The sequence below is a fragment of the Megascapheus bottae genome, chromosome X (assembly GCF_031878675.1).
Source record: "Megascapheus bottae isolate mThoBot1 chromosome X, mThoBot2.hap1, whole genome shotgun sequence".
Lineage (NCBI taxonomy): Eukaryota > Metazoa > Chordata > Mammalia > Rodentia > Geomyidae > Megascapheus > Megascapheus bottae.
The window spans coordinates 68545733-68566304 of record NC_143547.1 but is presented as its reverse complement, the minus strand read 5'-3'; the positions used below and the strand labels follow the sequence as shown (position 1 = coordinate 68566304).

Below are 20572 nucleotides of genomic sequence, written 5' to 3'. Positions count from 1 at the left end.
TGCCTTGGGGTTATTCGATGCTGGTGGGACCAGAGGATGTTCCCAATCCAAAAATCTGAGCAAGTTCTATAAAAACTTAAAGGAATTTAATGGGCAATTTTAGGTTTGGGAGGGGGTACAGACCAAGCTAATTGTCATTTTCTGAAAAAATAGAGGTCACACTCTGTGATCAAAAGATAATAGGAATTTATAGCCACCTGGGGTTCAAGAGATAACAGTAAGGATTTACAACCAAGGTCATTGGGGTTCAGCACTTTGCAGCCATCAAGTGAGTTACAATCTTGGAAGTTTCCCATAATTCTTGGGAGCGGTGAGAGACAGTACTGGCCGAATCTCGCTCATTTTTTTTTTTTTTGGTATTCACAACACTTGTCTGAAAACTTCCCATATGTTGTGATTTAGTCTCCACCCCCCCCTTGACATTCTCCTCTTTTGATGCCTTTTCAACAAACCAGAATGGGCATCAACTTTGCATAATCTTTAGGCATATAATGAGTCTGAAGCATCTGTAGATAGATGGCCTCTAGGCTTGAGCTGGTAAAGCAGGTAATGAGATTGAGAATGCAAGGGACCATACAGTAGTTCTTGAAGAATCCTAAGGAGGGGAACATTTAAAGGAAGTAAAGGGAGGAGCAAGAAGGTCCATCTCCAGACTCCTGCTTCTCTGAGTGTTTTCTTTTGGTCTCCTGCCAAGTCTGTGCTTTTCCCTAACACATTTATATTCCATATTGTAATGGAAATTCTAACCAGGTCAATTAGACAAGAGTGTTCAAATTGGAAAAGAAGATGTAGGACTGTTTTCTATTCATGGATGACATTAAATATTTAAAGAAATGAAAGAAACTATAAATATCTATTACAGCTAATGAATGAGTTCAGCAAAGTTGCAGAATATAAGATTAACATATAAAACTGGATACATTTTTATATGTTGACAGTGAATGATCTAAAAAGGATACTATCATGAGAATTCATTCCTAACAGCATCAACAAGAATAAAATACTTATAAATAAGTTTAACAAGGCCTGTGGGTTTAGCCTAGTGGTAGAGGGCTTGTCTAGCATGCACAAAGACACGGATTCAATTCCTCGGTACCACATATATAGAAAAAAGCCAGAAATGGTGCTGTGACTCAAGTGGTAGAGCTCTAGCCTTGAGAAAGCCCAAGGGCAGTGCCAAGGCCCTGAGTTCAAGGTCCAGGACTGGCAAAAAAATAAGTTTTAATAAAAATGTAAAAGATTCATACAGTAAAAACACTTTATTGAAAAAAATGAAATAAGCTTTAAATGAATGGAAAGACACCTTCAAGATATGAAAGAAAATATTTGAAAACTGTTTTTGATAAGGAACTGGTAGGCAAACTATGTACAGTACTCTTACTAGTCATTATAAACAACAGAATTTAAAAAATAGTTAAAATAGCTGTGTAAGCATATCTCCAAGGATACACAAATGGCTAAAAAAAAAAAACAGGAAAAAGATTCCTAAAAAAAAAATAAGGTTTGGCCAGGAGTGTGGCCTAGTGGTAGAGTGCTTGCCTAGCATGCACAAAGACCTGGGTTCAATTCCCCGGTACCACACACATAGAAAAATCCAGAAGTGGTTCTGTGGCTCAAGTGGCAGAGTGCTAACTTTGAGGAAAAAGCCCAAGGACAGTGCTCAGGCCCTGAATTCAAGCCCCAGGATTGGTACCAAAAAAAAAAAACCCCTAAAGTTCATTTGAAATAGGAAAGGGAAGGAGCAAATCAAGATGATTGGGAGTGGGTGGGAAGAGGGAAGCTGGGAGAAAAACATGAGAAGGAATATCAATGTTCAAGAAGAAATATACCTACTACCTGATAAATGTAACTGTAACCCCTCTACACATCACCCTGACAATAAAATGCAATAAAAAAAGAATGCATCCTGCCTAAAACCAGATCCTTATTTTTGAGATGAGGAAGGAGCCCTGTTCTCTGCATTTTGGGCAAAGTTTGCCTAAGTTTGGGGAAGCATTTTTCTCTGGAAGGCATACATCCCATTAGGCAAATGTTAATTCTTGGGGTGAGAAATGTATCCATCAGAAGAAATGCATTCTGTTGTCTCTCTTTGAAGCTAAGATAGCATTTTTTTGTGGGTCATGGGGCTTGAACTGGGCCTAGGTGCTGTCCCTGAGCTCTTCAGCTCAAGGCTACTGCCCTACCCCATTAGCCAAGCCCCACTTCCCATTTTATAAAGGTTAATTGGAGATAGGATTCTCAGGTCCTTTTGTACCTTAATCCTCAGATCTCAGCCTCCTGAATAGCTAGGATTATAGGCATGAGCCACTGTATTCTACTCAAAGATGGCACTGTATGTCAAGTTATTCTATCTCATTTTCCCCTAAATGGGCTTTGTTTCCTACATCTTAAGGGAAGTAGATGAATGACTTGCTCCTGTATTTGCTGCAAGCTGAGTGTACCTCATTTTCCCTTTGTCTATCCTGTTTCATTTTCCATAAAATGACTTTGCTCCTTCATCTTAAGGAAAGTGGATGGACAAGTTTTAAGTTTGGGTCTTTGAATTCCTAGCAGCTATTTACCATGTCTCATTTCCCCTAGCCTGTCCTGCTTCAAATGTCCAAATGGCAACTCTTTTGTACAACTACTTCAAGATAATAAAAATATTCAAAAAAAGATAAAGTACTGATATATGTGAGGACATGAGTAAGTCTCAAAAACATTATTCTAAGGGAAAACAGATTGGCACAAAAGGCCACATACTGTTTGATGCCATTTATGTGAACTGCTCAGAATGGAGAAATCCACAGAGACAGAACGGAGATTAGTGGTTGCCTGGGGCCCTGGGAGTGGAGAGAGTAGGGAGGGACTTCTAATGGGTATGCAGTTTCTTTGGGGAATGATGAACATGTTCTCAAGTTAATTGTGTTGATGGCTGCACAACGCTGTGAGCATATTTAAGCCTACTGAATTGTATTTTTACATGGGTCAATTGTTTGTGTGTGAATTATATCTCCATTAAGTTCTTAAAAGTAATCTGTTATACACTGATTGCCTGTGATAGTCATTCTTTTACTTGTGAGATGTATTAAATTTCACACTCCCAACCAGGAAAAATATGGACATTTTTAAGAACAAAGGATATCATTTCAGGGCAAGTCTTTGTTTAATATGGATGTCAAATACCTGAGATTGAGCTGATCATATTCCTGGCTTGTCTTTCTGTCTGTCTGTCTGTCTGTCTGTCTGTCTGTCTCCTCCACCTTTTCAATCTCCTCCTTTATGTTTTCTTTTCCTTCCTCCTATTTGATCCGTATTGCTATTTTCGTCCACAGCTCCATGAACCTACTTTAATATATTTACCATAGTCTTCAATCATATTGTTTCTCTGTAAATCATCTGCTAGTTTTTGTGTATTTTTACCTATTTTAAATAAAACTCCTTCTGCATTTAGAGATGATATAATTGGCACTGTGTCATTTCTGTTGTGCGATTTTTCTTCATAGTGAAGCCCAAGTGTTCCATGTTTTGCTTAGCCTGTCCTGGACTCAGCATTCTAGCCTTATTAAACTCATTTTGTCCTTACATGTTCCTTTCTAGAAGCAATGGGGACAGATTTGTTATATCATTTTTTTCTGGTCCCCATGCAATGATGTTTCCTTATGCTGAAAAACTACTGCACAGTGGCTAAGTGCAAAGAATGATGCTAATAATAGTATTGACCTCTTGCTTATTATGAGTGTTTCATGATTTTAAGTGTACTAAGTACAAAGAACAATGCTGGTACACTGCATTCATATGCATTTGCTATTATTTATCTCAGGTTGATAGATCTTGTGGTGAAACAGTAATTTAGTCACAGTTAGGTCAGAGTGCAGAAACAAGGTTCAATGGTGAACAAATCATACAGAGAGTTTAAGGCAGGATAACAATGGTCATGAAGAAGCCTGTCACCACTTCACAGGACCAAGATAGTGAACTGGTAAAGACAAATCTGAGCCACACTACAAAATAAGTATGGTAGGAACTTGAAAGGAAGACAATCATAAGGCTGGGAGTTTGGCCTAGTGGTAGAGTGCTTGTCTAGCATGCACGAAGATCTGGGTTCGATTCCTTGGTACCACATACATAGAAAAAGCCTGAAATGGTGCTGTGGCACAAGTGGTAGAGCTCTATCCTTGAGAAAGCCTAATGACAGCACACAGGCCCTGAGTTCACGCCCTAGGACTGGCCAAAACATAAAAAAAAATAAAAAAAGGGGGCCGGGAGTTTGGCCTAGTGGTTGAGTGCTTGCCTAGCACGCACGAAGACCCAGGTTCGATTCCTCGGTACCACATACATAGGAAAAAAGCCAGAAGTGGTGCTAAGGCTGAAGTGGTAGAGCTCTAGCCTTGAGAAAGTCCAAGGACAGTGCTCAGGCCCTGAGCTCAAGCCCAAGACTGGCAAAAATAAAAATAAAAACAAAAAAATAAAAAAGACAATCCTAGGTTGATAATCAGACCAGAAAAATGGGATACTAGAACTTTTTTTGCCAGTTCTGGGTACTGAACTCAGGGTCTGAGCACTGTCCTTAGACTTTCTCAAGGCTAGAGCTCTACCACTTGAACCTTAGCACCACTTCTGGTTTCTTCTATGTATGTGGTACCAAGGAATCCAACCTGGGTCTTCATGCATGTTAGGCAAGTACTTTTCTACTAAGCCAAATTCCCTGCCTCAGGGTACTGGAACTTTGTGGTGGAGGGTCATAAGTATCAAAAAGTAACTGTAAGGGCTGAGTGCTAGTGGCTCACATCTGTAATCCTAGCTACTCAGGAGGCTGAGATCTGAGATTGAAGTTCAAAGCCAGCAGGGGAGGGTAAGTCAGTGAGACTCTTATCTCCAAGTACCCACCAGAAAACTGGAAGTGGAGCTGTGCCTCAGAGTAGTAGAATGCTGGCTATGAGCAAAAGAGCTTAGGGACAGTGCCCAACCCTGTGACCTGGCAGGAAGAGGACATTTCTTTTATAGCAGTCATGGGAATTGAACTCAGGGCCTGGACACTGTCCCTGAATTCCTTTTGCTGTAAGGCTAGCACTCTACCACTTTGTGCCCACAGTTCTACTTCCAATTTACTGGTGGTCAATTGGAGATAAAAGTCTCATGGACATTCCCGCACAGGCTGGCTCTGAAGTGCAGTCCTCAGATCTCAGCCACTGAGTAATAAGGATTATAGGCATGAGCCCCCAGCACCTGGCTGGGAGGACATTTTTAAGTTGCCCTAAGGCAGCTACTCCAATAGCTTAAACTCATTTCTAAAAATATTTGGCTGTTAGAGAAACTAGAAATGCAATAAACCAAAATTTTAAGTAATTTTGCATAAGTGTAGTGAGACTAAAAATTTAGTATCATGTTTTACTGAGCATTGCCAATGTCCAGTGTTCATTTCCATAAACAAATCTTTGTAAGGTGTCATATTCAGCTATGACAGTCACTTCAGCCAAAGCATCAGTTTAAATTGAATTCAATATTCCATGATGTTATACCAGGATCTCAAGATTAAAGTGATTCAATGAATCATTATTCTCACTAAAATATCCATAATGTTTCCAATATGAGACTTTGTATCTTGTTGAACTAGAAACTAAAATATTATTTAATATTTATCTTATTCTTTTAGATTGTTTTGGAGTCCTTTATTAGTATATGAATATATATATCTTAAACATTAGTGATTATAGATAAATGCATATATATGTCAGTAATGGGGCTTGAACTTAGGAACTGGGCACTGTCCCTGAGTGCTTTTGTTCAAGACTAGTGCTCTATAATTTGAGCCACAGCTCCACTTCAGGCTTTTTAATGGTTAATTGGAGAAGAGCCTCATAGAGTTTCTTTCCAGGTTTGGCTTCAAACCACAGTCCTCAGATCTCAGCCACCCAAGTAGCTAGGATTACAGGCATGAGACACCATGCCTGTATTATCATATTTTTTGTTGGTCATGGGATTTGAACTGGGTCTGGGTGCTGTCCCTGAGATCTACAGCTCAAGGCTACTGCCTACCCCTGAGCCTGGGCATTGTCCTTGAGCTCTTCAGCTCAAGGCTACCACCCTACCCTTGAGCCATGCCCCATTTCCCCTTTCTAGAGGTTAATTGGCGATAAGAGTCTCAGGTCCTATAATGTAACCTTTCTATTAATTACAATAAAAAATATGAAAAAAAGTCTCAGGTCCTTTTGTGCCTGGGCTGGCTTTGAACATTGATCCTCAGATCTCAGCCTCCTAAGTGGCTAGTATTACGGGCATGATTATGTGCAGAAAACCTCCAATTTTAATGTGCACATGTATCATTCTGAAATCTTGTTGAGCTGTAGTTTCTGCCAGTAGCTGTAGGTCAGCTGCTGAGATTCTGCCATTTCTAACCAGCTCCTATGTGATTCTGATGTTGCTTGCCTTCAGACCAACACTGAAGATGCTAGGGCAGGGTGGGTTCGATCTGTGTTACTGATGGGGAAGCACTAACAGAAAGGTTCAACAATGACTGGGGAATTAAATGATTCCAGTTATTCCCGCTGTCATTCCTGAGTTCTTTTCTCAATAGAGGTTCTGTATATACTGAGTTACAGTCATTGCAGTTCTGCTCCCTGGCAAATACCTGTATGCATCTTATTTCTGCAGTTTTAATAGTCAGCTGAGCTTGGATAGTATCAACACCCTGACATGGGAACTGATTTGACCAAGAAGGGCACATGTTCTAGAATGAGGCTCAGACATAATAGTTGATTCTGCCTCACAGGATTGAAGTAAGGATTAAATGAGATTTGTAAAGATACGATGTTTTGCAGGGTACTCAATAGAGGCTACCTATTATTGTTAGATGTGACTGCCTATAGACTGAATCAAGGGACTCTTTAGACAATTATTTTGGATCTCCTTTAACTCTGGTAAGTGGACCCTCAAAACCACATGTCAAAATATGACTAAAAACTATTCTCAGCCAGGTTTTGGTGGCTCACGCCTGTAATCCAGTGACTCAGGAGGCTGAGAACTGCAGTTTAAAGCCAGTCTAGGCAGGAAAGTCTGTGTGACTCTTATTTTCACTTAACCAGAAGTGGAGCTGTGGCTCAAAGTGGTAAAGCACTAGCCTTGACCAAAAGAGCTCAGGGACAATGCCTAAGAGTTCATGTCCCATGAGTGACAAAAAGAATTAGCCTAAAAATATTGAGTGGCTGAAACAAGTGTATTTATTAAAACAAACACACACAAATTCATTCAACAACCATAAACCACCTACTACTGAAAAATGCAATTTACTTGTGTCCTCCTTCCAGAATATATTGAAGTACTTGCTCTACTGAATTATTTATGCATTCCCCAGCAAGAAGTTGGGAACATCTACATAGGCTCCATGATTTCTCCCGTTTGTAATAATTAGTATATGCATAGGATTCTCCAAGCAGAGGATCACAGTAGCTCAAAAGCTATGTATATATGGCCATATAGGATGAGGCTAAACAAAATGAACTCCAGGATAGGGAAACAAGAGGTTTATCTTTGTGATTGTTGTTCATAATGTACTATATTACTCTTCTCTTTTTTCCCTTATGTTTAATCTCATATTGTTACCGGTATATTATATAATTTTTTTTGTTTATTTGAGATAGGAAAGGGAAGGGGGAGCAAACAAGATAATTGGGAGGGGGTGGGGTGAGGGAAATGGGGACAAAAACATGAGGAGTATCAATGTGTGAGAAGTAATGCATTTATTATGTGACGAATGTAACTGTAACCCCCTATACATTATCCTGACAATAAAAAAAATATTGTAGGCTCACCAAAGCAAGTCTCTACAATGCAGAGTTCTCTTATGCTGTTCCTCAGTTTCTTTCAAAGTCAACATTTTACATAGCTGCAATAAAAATAATCAAAACTAAAAAATTCTCAGTGGAAAATCATCTAAATTTGGAAGCCTAAAAAAATTTCAAATGTTTGCTTTTGATATTGCAACCCTCAGAGTCCAGCATTTGGAGTTAATGCTTGTGACATCTGTAAAGTTATTTTGCATAATTAATATACTAATGAGACCAGTTACCCCAGAACCCAGAGTTGAATTACTTTCTATATTAGTAAGTGAAACAATTCAAGGCTATTAAATATTTTCCATCTCTTAATATCATAGCACATCAGTTTTCTTTGTCTAGATATACACTTGTATTTTTACATCTTCTTTTATGTGACTTTCCCCCCCTCTTGAGACTGCATGCTTTGCTTCTCAGATGTAGCCTTGATTGAGAGAAAAGTGCAGGCTGAAAAGCTTGTTTACATAAATCCTTATCCTTGTGCCTTCTGACTTCTCAAATGACTGTGTGGGCGGGTGTCAGCAAGCACATGCATTGTACCCCTGTGTGCATAAATACTGTCACATGTAAGATAGAGGCAGGATGAGACATAGAGAACAAGTCACAAGTTTTCAGGACTCTAAATTGAAGTTTTGTTTTTATCAAGGCTGTGCAAAACAAGAGCCATGTGAAGTCATGACCCTTTACCATTACATCTCCCACACACTGAGGGGAGAAATCAAATGTCCATGACACTCAACCAGTCCTGCTGTGCTTTCCATGTTCTCTACCTCCTCTTCAGTCCACTCTGGAAGATTTCTCTGCTGTAGTTGAAAGTGAGAGAGATCCTTAAGTGTAAGATCATATATATCTCCATCACTCACATGCCCTCAATTCCAACACCAAGGACTTAGCACAAAGCTGAGGAGGGGTTCAATTCAGATACATAGAAGGAATGAATGAATGTGCCTTTGGACAAAGCTGCAGCTTCCACACACTGCGTAGCTACACTCATTTCTGACCCTGAAGATTGGAAAAGACATAGAACCGATGCTGTAAGAAAATATTTCTCATTTATACCACTGCATCTTGATCTTTGGCTGATCTAAACACAAAGAGAGCTCTTTCAGTTCAGAGAAAGGAGGTTTATGGTGTGTGGGAGAGCTAAGAACAATGGGCTCAATTGATAGACTGGAGATGCTCTCAGCTTCTGCGAGACTAGAAACTCCATCTATAGCTTTGTCCCAGAGGGCAGAACCAAATAAGGACAGATGGACAACACAGCGTTCTCGGGAACTGGCTTTCACTCCTCTGAGGCAAAAATACATTCACTCTGTACCACCCTGAATCAATTTTCCAAAATAAGGTGCTATGTCCTTATTTGGCAGGATATAAAAATAAGGCCATGTCATATTTTATTCGTTTTTGGCTTAAAGTCATCCAACCAGACTAACTTGCAGAATATTAATGTGGTGATACAGAAATTGAAGTTTACAATTCAAGCTAGTTTTTGAATGGAGCTTTTCAACTGATGACTTGGTACCTCCAGCAGTCTCTTTTTTTCCTCTTGTCATGTTACTTGCAAGATACAAGCATGGGACCACAAATCTATAGCTAATTTTAAATTAGTTTTTTTGTGCCAGTGGGCTTGAATTCAGAGCCTTGAGATTTCATATGGCTTTTCTGCTCATGGTCTGCATTTTACCACTGGATTCACAGTTCACTTCCAGCATTTTGCTTGTTAATCGGAGATATGAGTCTCACAGACAAGACTTTACTGCCTGGGCTGGCTTTGAACCTCAATTCTCAGATCTCACCCACCTGAGAAGGTAGGATTAAAGCATGAGTCACTGATAGCTGGCTTTAAGTTAGCTTTAAAATGGTCATCAAGAGTGTTGTCCAAGAATACCAAATTCTAACCTGAGGTTGTGAAACGCCTTTAATGCTGTTATGTGGGCCAGTGAGCTAAGCCATCCAAGAGAAGTAGGTGTTGCTAAATTCAATACTGCCCTACTACAGCAGTATTTTGCATTGTTCTTGCCACATGTATTCTGCCCCATAAACAGTGAACTTTAAACCTTTAATCTGGTACTTTTCAGGTAAGGATAATTATTAGTCATGCATGCAGCATGAAGGTACTATTCGAATATTCAAACAATTTAAAGAAAATATAAGAATACATGTGAAAGGGTATCAATGTATGTGAATTAATGCACCTTCTATCTGGCAAATATCATGTAACCCTTTTATTAATTACAATAAAAATATATATAAAAAAAGAGAAAATGTAAGAATAATTTTGTCCTAAATACCACAGGGGCAATGGTGCCACTACCCTGATAAAGTAATCATATTTGATTTTGAATGTGCAGAACATTTTGAAATCCAAGTTCAAAGATGAGCTGAAACTAAATAGGTAATAATTAGGCATCAAGAAGCCAGTTCTAGTACAAATTTAAAATGTACTATTGAGTTTTGGAGGTAGCTTATCTTTACTTCTTAATGTCTCCAGCTATAGAAATGGAAGTGATTTATTTTATTGTTTTTCTGTCAAGGTATGCTTTTATGTATTTATGTTTTATTGTCTGGGTCATATATACAGGGGTTACCATTACATTCGTGAGGTAGTGAGTACATTACTTCTCAAACATTGTTAAGAAGTGATTTATCTGAAAGGACCTCTAGGATATAGAAACAAAAGCCATATAATGAGTGATTGTTGTCCTTAATGTATTATGTTATCTCTCATCTCTTTTGCTGTCCCTTGGTTGTCTCATATTGTTACAGTATCTCACTTTGTTATCTGATATATTGGATATATTTGTATTTGGTTATTTGAAATTGGATAGGGAAGGGGGGAAAACAAGATGAGGGGTGGGGGTGGGGGGAGGGAAATGGGGACCAAGACATGAGAAAGGGTATCAATGTATGTGAATTAATACACCTTCTATCTGGTGAATATAATATAACCCTTCTATTAATTACAATAAAAATATATGAAAAAAAGAAGTGATTTATCTCTCTACTCGGTATTTCATAGAAGTGGTGTTAGAATGGCTTGAGATTATCTGAAAAACATTCTCCCCAAACTAGGTATAATCCTTAAGTTCTTGTTGAGAGGTCAAACAGAACAATTAATTCAAAGGACACAATGTTTGATTGAGAACATTCTTAATTTTATTTTCCTTAATTTTATAAAATACATTTTGTAAGATAAGTTTCTAAAAGTTTATTCTTTATGTGTGTTAAAATCAAAATTCTATAGCAGAAATGAAGGAAACACTTTCAGTTGATTAACTCTCTTTGTGTGTATACATGTGTGTATGTATGCATGTGAGGTTTTCGGGAAAGGGTTGGTTATTTGTTGTTATTGAATCAAAACAAAACACAAGGTATGGATTACTTTACTTCCTTGATCTTGATTGGTTTCTTACAGAACTTTTTCCTCTCTACTCTGGGCAGCCTGGAAGCTTATTTTATATACTGGTGTGAAAACAAGTATCAAGTGTCTTATCGTGAAGATCTTCTATCTCCTTAAACTTTGCTGAAACCACTTTGGGAGGAAAGAACAACACAATTCTTTGCAACAAATGAGTTATAGTTAAAAATCTTGCCTTCAATAAAAACCAATTGGATTTTTTAAACCCAAAAGTTAATATAAACAGGGAAAGACTGAAATATGGGAACTATCCAGATTTCAAATTCTTTTGATCCTTTTTCATGGGAGCTTACAAACTGAATAGCTGTCCACTCGGGTATTGTTTATGTGATCTATACCAGGAGAAAGTAACGTTTATGTTAAGCCCAACTCAACATGCCAAGAGAACATCACTAAGTAAAATCATATTTCATTAGGAAGAAAAACATCACCAAATGGGTTATTCAAATTGAGGTTCAAATTCATCAAATCTGTTCCTGCAAAGGTAGAATACTTGCAAAAATAAGTCAAAATAGATTCCTGGAACTGGTGGCTTTTAAACATCATTTGTGATGCTTACTGTCCAATCTTTAAAAAAATGATTATTATCAAAGAATCATTCTCCAGACTATTGTGATACAATCCCCAACAAGTGAGAAACAAGTTGGAAAATGTACGATGTGCCTCATTTGACACAAATCAAGATCTTTAAATCACCTACTATGACTTGAATGGATAATACCCCAGGAAAAGAGCACCATTGTGAAGATATGACAGAGACCAGAGTACAGAACTAATTATCAGAAAAAAGACATTCTATTCCAAGTGTTATCTATCCAGACTCTATGAAATGGCCAGCTCAAGTTACACTGTTACCCACCAGCATTGCTGCTCCGTAAGCCAGTCTTCTTTCTTATAAGCTAGTTTATTTCTATTCTCAGCTCCTTAGAAACCAGAATGTTGTCATGGTAGCTGTTATCCAGGAGCAGGGAATGAAAAGATGCTGACACTACCCTGTTTCTCTTCCTAATGAGGTGTAAGGCCAGATAACCCCTTTAGTCTACACGGAAACTACGTTCCCTTATGCTATAAGTAAGGTTGGCTGAGTTAAGTCTTAAATAGTTCATTGCCACAGGGGGGTCAGTGCTCTCTTTCTAAGGGTGAAAGATCCTTGCTTCGACCCCCTTCTCCCAGCTGCAACTGGCAGACTTGGGCAAACATTCTTATTGTTTTGCTAGCATGCTTTTTATTTCCTTTTATCTTCAGTGGTAATAGAGAGAAAGAAGTGACTTCTGTGGTTTGTACACCAAGGAGAAAATATTTGGCCCCTATTGATGGCAAGTGGAGCAAGGACATTCCTTCTCTCTGAGCATCTTTCTTCCCACTTTGTTTCCATCAGGGGAAGTGATCTTTGAGAAGAAAGCACTTCCAGGTCCTCTGGAGATGCTTGGAAACTGAAGTAGAGCCTCCATTCCTTTCTCAGGTATTTCCCATTTCTAGCAGGAATCAGCTATAGCAAAATGACTAAAAGAGGTACATAAGAGGGAGAGTCTACAGAGAGACATTAATCACTGCAAGACTCTCCTTTCTTGTTATACTCATCAAGTAATAAGAGGGCCAGTCAGAGGCAAAGGCAGCGTTAAGATGGGAGATGCAGCATTGTAGGCTGTGTGGTTAGAGCCTTGTTATTAGAGAAAGGGGAAATTCTATGGGAGATCAGAACTTGGTGCCTCGGCCCATGAGTTTAAGGACGGCGAAGTTGTAAGTGGCAGCAATCATAAAGGTGAGCTGTAGGGAACAGAAGAAAGATAAGAGTGAGTAGAACAGGAAACTTTTCCTCCTCCAGGTCTTTTCAGAGTGAGGAGGAAAGAAAAGAAAATCCTAAATCAATAAAGGGAATAATTCCCACTCTGCCAAACAATAACAAATATAACTAGCACATCCCAAGCTCTTACACATCTGACTGGAAATCCTGTCTGAGATACATCCTTCTAATAGTCTAATATCGATTTTTTTTTCAGTGGGATTGGGGTTTGAACTCAGGCTTGCTACCACTAAAGCTATACCTCTAGATCACAGCCTCGAGTTTTCCTCAAGAAACTGAACTACACCTAAGTTCTGCCCTGGCCATAAGTGTGACTGGCTTGGAGTCATAAGGAACTTGTAGTTCATGCAGCCACACTACATGCAATATATTTCCCCTGCTTTAATGCATGTATTTGTTTTAATAAGTGAGAAATTAGTTGATTTATTATAAATGACTCAGCAGTGGGCAGGATTTTACAAGCTCACCCTTGTCCATTCCCTGGTTGATTATTCAATAATTTCATGCAAATTTTCATGCTCTTAAGTGTCCTAAGTTTGTCAGTGGTACAATAAGCATACTGCTTTAACACTACAGTGTAATATTATCAGCAGGAACTGAGACATATAATTATATTTGACTCATAACAATTCTAGTAATGTTAGGTGGTCCTTTCAGTATTTCCACGATGACAACTAAACCCATTAGACAGTGTCCAAAATGGATTCCTGTTTATAGTAAATTGAACCCTGGGCTACAGCAAATCATGCTTAGTAGTGTTCTTGTCACTGACATGGTCACACTTTGTTGAGGATAAACATTATTATGACTGTAAAGCACTTGGTAATATTATATGCTCTGCAAATGTTGAACATGATATGATTATTCATGACTGTTAATTTCTCTTACTTCCTTTTCTTTTTTTCCCCTTTGACAGTCCTCGGTTTGAGCTCAGGGTCTCCTGCTTGGTACACTGGTGCTGTACCACTTGAACCATATCTCCTGTCTGTTTTTTGCTGGTTATTTTGGTGTCTAGCAAACTTTTCTTCCACAGCTCCCTAAAACCATGATCCTCCAGATCTCAGCTTCTGCAGTAGATAGGATTACAGTGTGAGTGACCAGCACCTGGCTTGTCATTTTTCTTTTCTTTTGCTTTTGGTGGTCCTGAGGATTGCACCTAGGGATCTTATATTTTCTGGGCAAGTCTCCCTTTTTTCTTTACTTTTCGTGTTCCTGATTTATGAAGGCATTCTGTCTTGCCAACTCAAAGCAAAAAAATGAATCTATACCTTGATATCCTTTCCCTAGCTTCTCTCTTTGGCATTTCAAGACTTGAAGGTCTTTGTCTTCTTGCCTATGACCATAACTGGATCTGAGCTACTGCAGAATCACTTATTTGCTAAGATCATTCAAAGATAACTCACCAGGGAAACCAGCGTGGCTGCAGCTCCCACAAATGCAGCAATAAAGAGGTGGAAGGTCATTTGGAACTGCAGGAAAAAAATGAAAGAATTATTTCTTGAGACAGAAAAACAATTCCTCACTGTAAATAGTGAATGTAGCTTTCGGAATGGATTTATGTCATTCTTGTGTTTTCTCTAAAACCTCACCTCTGTAAGTATACTCCTCCCATTCTGCAATGTACACTATAGCATCTACTTCTCAGCACACAGAACACAGAAAATTTAGAAAATGTGATAGTGTTCCCCAATAATTAACTCATTCCTTACAGTGGTGCTTGGGGTCCCCAAACTTAAGGCAAACACTTTACTTTCTAAGAAATAGCTCACTGCCTTCCTCCCCAGGATTTAATTTTATTCCCCTGCCTTATTTTTGTATAATAACTGTTCTCAATAAAGTATTTCCCTTTTTCAAATGCACTTATTTTACCTCTCACTAGAGATTAAGAAACTCCATAATTAAAATGTTTCATAGAACCTGTGTGTGTTTCTGCAAGCCCATTCTCTTGATAAAGTTCTTAAGAAAAGTGAAAATTTTCTTTTGAGGAATTTTGCCATGAAGCTCTATTCTTCATCTAAAAGGTACACATTTCTCTTTTAAGGGGGATTTCGAAATCTTTCTACTTAGCTTTAAGGAAAAAGCATGTTTTTAACTATCTATGCCCATGGACTCGGCTCTTTTTCATTTTTTTGCCAGTCCGGAGGCTTGCACTCAAGGCCTGACCACTGTCTTTGGACTTTCTCAAGGCTAGAGCTCTACCCTTTGAGCCACTTCACCATTTCCAGTTTTTTCTATGTATGTGGTACTGAGGAATCAAACTTGGCTCTTCATGCATGCTAGACAAACACTCTACCACTAGGCCATGCTCTGGGCCTAGAAGGGAAATCTGCTCGTTCTAAATCCAGCAAAGTGGAATTATAGTCCTTAAAACTGAAGATCATACATGGAAATTCCTATGGTATTAAGCATTCTATTGCAAAACAGCAACATGGCCTACTCACCTCAGCTGTTTTGCAGATGGACAGAAGGTTGGAGCCACAAACCTTGCCAGGGAAAGCATTCCATGGGAGAACACCTAAGAAAGATGCAAGATGGTACCTGGTGAACCTTGTGGAGTTACAGGGCTACATTAATGCTCTCTTTCAGTGCCCTTTTCCCCTCTATAATCATCCTGACTATAAGGTTACCACCTGCCAAAAATCAGGGTCCTTTTGTCTAACAATTTACAGAAATACAAAATTGTTGTTGTTGAACACGTGTGAACTACTGTGTTATAGAAATGCGCTACTTTCAGCTTTGAGTAGTGCAATATGAACAGCCAAATAAACTCGTACCACTTCCACATTCCCTGTCTGGGATGACATCTCTCCAGGTTCAGTGGGAACCCAAGTATTCACCATCTTATATTTTTCCCATGATTAGCACCCTCCTTATTCTATGAAAAAAATAGATGTTTCCGTCATTGGTAGGGGAACAAAGATATCCATACTCAACTCACCATACATTCTAGCATCAGCACAGAGAGTGCCTATACCGGCAGAAGTCTTGCTGGGAAAGGCAATAGACTGGCAAGTGGTCCAGGTATTGAAGTAAATGTACACAGGTACAGCAGAGCAGGCAAAAACCAGGAGCCATACAACGGTCAGGGCATAGGTGATGCCCACAAACTAAAACAATCCACATGGCATGGTTAGAAGTCAGCATTAGCTTACAGATGTTAAAACACAAACTGGGAGATCCTGGAGTGGCATATGCCAATGAAGCCAGATTCCAGGGATCTCCCCCAAATGAAATTAGTGATTAGGGCACTTCTGCCAAATATCATTGGCAGTATCTCCTTGAGAACCGGCCCTAAGTGTGATGGGGGGGGTAAGGGAAATGGGTGGGGGTTGGAGTGAGGAGGATCCCTGGGTTAGAGAGGCTTCAGGGGATTTGTTTTTGGTAGATAAGATGTAAAGAAATAAAAATAGATCTTGAAAGAAAGTGGTGCCATTCTGTGCCTTAGGCTGAGCTCACACAATGTTCCTGATCATAGAATATTTGTTCCCTAGTCATTTAATAAAGCCAATAGGAGATTCAAATTTCAGATACCAAAACCTTTCTAAGCTAACTGCTGGCCATAAAAAGATATAGCTACAACCCACAGGTGTTCAGCTCCCAAAAAAATCTTTAACTGAAAAAGTGACTGAAAAACCAATGTGTTTCTCACTTAGAAGTATAGTGAGGCCCCAGAAAAAGAAAATATTACATATGCAGATCTACTCTAATTCCCTCTGGGAGCCTTAACAATGTAGGATCCCAGAATATTGGACAGTCCACCTTGGAGCCAATTATTTAATATCTGTGACCTCCCTCCCTCCATCTCTGATCAAGTGTTCATAACTCCTTCCCTTGAGCACTGTTTTAGGCTCTCATAAAATTACACTCTGTGGTCTCTACTAGAAAGGGATAAAAGGATACCAACAGCTGGCTTAGAAATGGTCTGATTGTACAAAGCATCTACAAAACTTATGCTTTTCTGTTTGAGATGAAATTTTCTAGGGAACATTATTTTTGGGGGTGGTACTGGTACTTGAAGTCAGGGTAAATTTGTTTTAGGCAGACTCTACCACTTGAGCCATGTCCCCAGCCCCTTTGATTTTCTGGCTATTTTTTAATATAGGTTCTCATATTGTTTTGGTCTGGGTGGACCTGAACTGCAATTATCTTCCTTATATTCCCACATACCTGGGCAACCAGGCATAAGCCACCACTGATGGTTTATTTGATTAGATGGGTTTCCATAACTTTTTTTCTCCAGGGCTGGGCTCCAACAGTGATCTTCCCAACCTCTCCCTCCAGAGAAGTTGTGATTACAGGTGTGACCTACCACACTCTGATTACAGGTGTGACCTACCACACTCAAACTCTAGAGAACTTTTGAAAGATGAAGTTAAGCAGCCAGGCACCACGTTCTTCCTGACCAGCTCGTTCGGCTGTAACCATCACTTCCTCACTCAAAAGCCTGGACCTAGAGAGGACCTAGCCTTGAGTGGGGAGGAGGCCACAGACTCACGCCCCATTATCCCCCACCCCTTGTTATTGTCACAAAATCCTGAGGATGATCACCTTGTCGGGATGTCCTAGCCATTTTCCCAAACAATGACACACCCGCTCCAAAGAATGAGCTTGATGTTGGCCTCTGGAACCCCTCCCCTTCTGGCCCCCTGTTACCGTTGCACTCAGGCCCTTGCCGCAGATGGTGGTCTTGTAGTCGCCAAAGATCTGCCTGACTGCGCCGGTGGTGTAGAAGCCCTCAGCCAACAGGAGGGCCCCATAAAGGAAGAAGAAAGAGGCAGTTCCATAGATGACATACTGGAAGGCATGGATCCTACAGTGACAGACAAAAGAAGAGTAGTCTTATTTACTGAGGACCTAGCTCTTCTCTCACAGTACCCAAGGCTGGAGGTTCTTGAGGTGAATCACTAGGCTTCTCCTGGCTTTCACCTTGTCTTTACTAATGTAAATGAAGACTGGGCACAGATACGGGCAGGCTCCTCTGCTATCCCTTGCTTACTCCATAACCTACAGAACTTCCTTGCCTGACCCATCATAGATACTCCCTCAAAGGAGAGAAGATCTAAACAGAGAAGGAATAGTTATCTGACTTGCTGTAGGAGCTGGAGACACTCAGTACTAACCCATTAACCCTGAGCATATGTATACAAGCTGTGCCAATCCAAGAGTAGTAACTCTACTCTGTCATTGTGCCTCCCCTGGGTTCCTGATACCTGCCATTTTGAGGAAGTAACTCCAGCAAATTTAGCCACACTTGTGGAAATGAGAATATGTGAGAAAACCAGGGAGAGTGGGAGGGGGCTGGTAGGAAGGCAGACCTCCCCCATCTAAACCTGACATATTCCCTTGTTTGGAGCTTTTGCTGTCACACTGGTAAAATGTCTACACAGAGAGAAGGCTTGGGCTGGATCACAAAGGTAGTAATGAGTTCTGTCTTCAGAATGGAAAGAGGGAACATGAGATCTGTTTGTGTGGGGCAACAGGTACTTACACATTAATGAGATATTCATAATCCTGGTAGTTTTTGGAGAAATAGGTCTCAATTAGCTTTTCTGTGCCAGTGAGTGCTTCATGTCCACAACCACAGAACAGTGCCACACCAAAGAAACACAATCCAGTGGCCACCAAGGAAGCGAAGGGGGCCCCTACCAGACATCTTGCACAGCACTCTAACAAGCCTGGAGAAGAAAGAGGGGAAAGAGTCAGGTATGCACAGCAAGCAGTTCATCCACTTACAACCTCTATGTTCCCAAGCACATGGAGAGTGGTCACTCTGGAGTTACCATTCTAGCATAATCCTGAGGTTTGGGCTTTTGGAATGTGAGGCTGATTAAGAATTCTTACTTTTTTCCATTTTTAAAAATAAATCATTATCTTTAATTCCCAGAATGTATACAGGTATTGAATAACTCATATAGCAAGCCCGAGAGATGAGGGAATCACTCCCTGTCTTATTGTTTCACAGTTTGTTTACTTACTTCAGTTATTCATCTATTATGTTATAAATATGCCAAACATTGTGCTGGGTGTTAATTCTTCCTCAGTAAAACTGAAGTCTTTACCTTTATTGGAAAATAATACAACTACCTAGTTAAACAATTCCAAACAGCTAAATAAATGGTTCCAGAAAATAAATATACTTGGAATTCTAGGAGAAGTAGATATGCACCAGACATGTTGCTATTATCTGACAGGATTTGACCTAAGAGAGTACCTCAAGTATTGAGAGAAAAATGAGATATTGTATGATCTTGGATATTCCTGAACAGTGTTCATTTGTTATATGGAATACTCAATTCTTCTTAGTCTACATATATGAGAATCAGTACAAACACAAGAAGGAAACTGGCACAGGACAAGAAATAACAGGAATGTTGTTATTACAATAGTTAAAACATAGGCTTCACTAGTTGGGGACAACTTCTTTGAATTCATTTCCTGTCTTCATACTGTAGTGTGGCTAGTGTTGCTACTCTTAACTACACTGAGGCCTCGAGATTCTGTCACTACGGCTACAAAGATACAGTCAGCCAATCATGGTATGTCTGTCACAAGGAAATACACCAGGATGTGACAACATAGGTGTCAGAGTGCTAAGAGTCCCTGAGTTCCCCAGACTTGGTAGCCTACAGCCCCATTTCAGTGTTTCTGTGCAACAGGAAAGGCCCCAAAGAAGTCATATGCTTTGGCAGCAGCTGTGTCCCAAGTACTAATTCCACTTTCTAATGTATCAGTGAAACTTGTCAAATGTCAAGTAAATGACTGTAAAAGCTCTTTTTACTCTCTTGTCCAAATCTGTAAAAAGTGGAAAAATAAAAACATAAAGATCTTTAGACAAAAATTCTAATACATGAACTATGTAGTACATATTTTTGCACACAAGTATATAAATTATACGTGTATAGTAATTATATATAAACTATTTTATATTTATTTGACTGTGTTTATATATGCACATATCAGCTAATACGTGAACTATATAATATATATTGATGCACACAAGTATATAAATTATATGTGTATAGTAATTATATATAAACCATTTTATATTTATTCATGTAGTGTATGTACATACAAACAGTCAGCAGATGTATTGGGAAAGCACTAGCTTTGCATTAAGCATATTATGGCTTTTTTTTTGCCAGTCCTGGGGCCTGAGCATTGTCCTTGGGCTTTCTCAAGGCTGGAGCTCTACCATTTGAGCCATAGCACCACTTCTGCTTTTTCTGTGTAAGTGGTACTGAGGAATCGAACCCAGGTCTTCTTGCCTGATAGGCAAGCACTCTACCACTAGGCCACATTCCCAGCCCCTATTATGACTCCTTTAATACTCATTGGGATTGTATATTTCTATATTTAAGCATTTCTTCTAGCCAAACGTATTTGTGTACAACAGGGTACCAGAGGAAATAGGAGTTCATTGCCTCATCCTCTTAACATCAGAATGCTTGGACATTTTATGATTTCCATGGGACCAATCTGTGTGAACAGATTTGAACAACCAAATTATTTCTATCATGGGAAAGTTGAGGTAGAGGT

The 20572-nt window shown here is 39.4% G+C and overlaps 1 protein-coding gene across 1 annotated transcript in view; it reads right to left on the bottom strand.

The window, feature by feature from the left end:
* Positions 1 to 10947: 10947 nt before the first annotated feature.
* Plp1 (proteolipid protein 1) overlaps positions 10948 to 20572 on the bottom strand; it is a 116961-nt gene continuing 107336 nt past the window's right edge. The window contains exons 6-11 of the mRNA XM_090326414.1: positions 18525 to 18711; positions 17690 to 17846; positions 15975 to 16143; positions 15478 to 15551; positions 14440 to 14505; positions 10948 to 12999 (exon numbers count right to left, since the gene is read on the bottom strand). Coding sequence (XP_090182540.1) covers positions 12928 to 12999; positions 14440 to 14505; positions 15478 to 15551; positions 15975 to 16143; positions 17690 to 17846; positions 18525 to 18711 — 725 coding nt within the window. The 3' untranslated portion in view covers positions 10948 to 12927. The remainder of the gene's footprint in view (positions 13000 to 14439; positions 14506 to 15477; positions 15552 to 15974; positions 16144 to 17689; positions 17847 to 18524; positions 18712 to 20572) is intronic.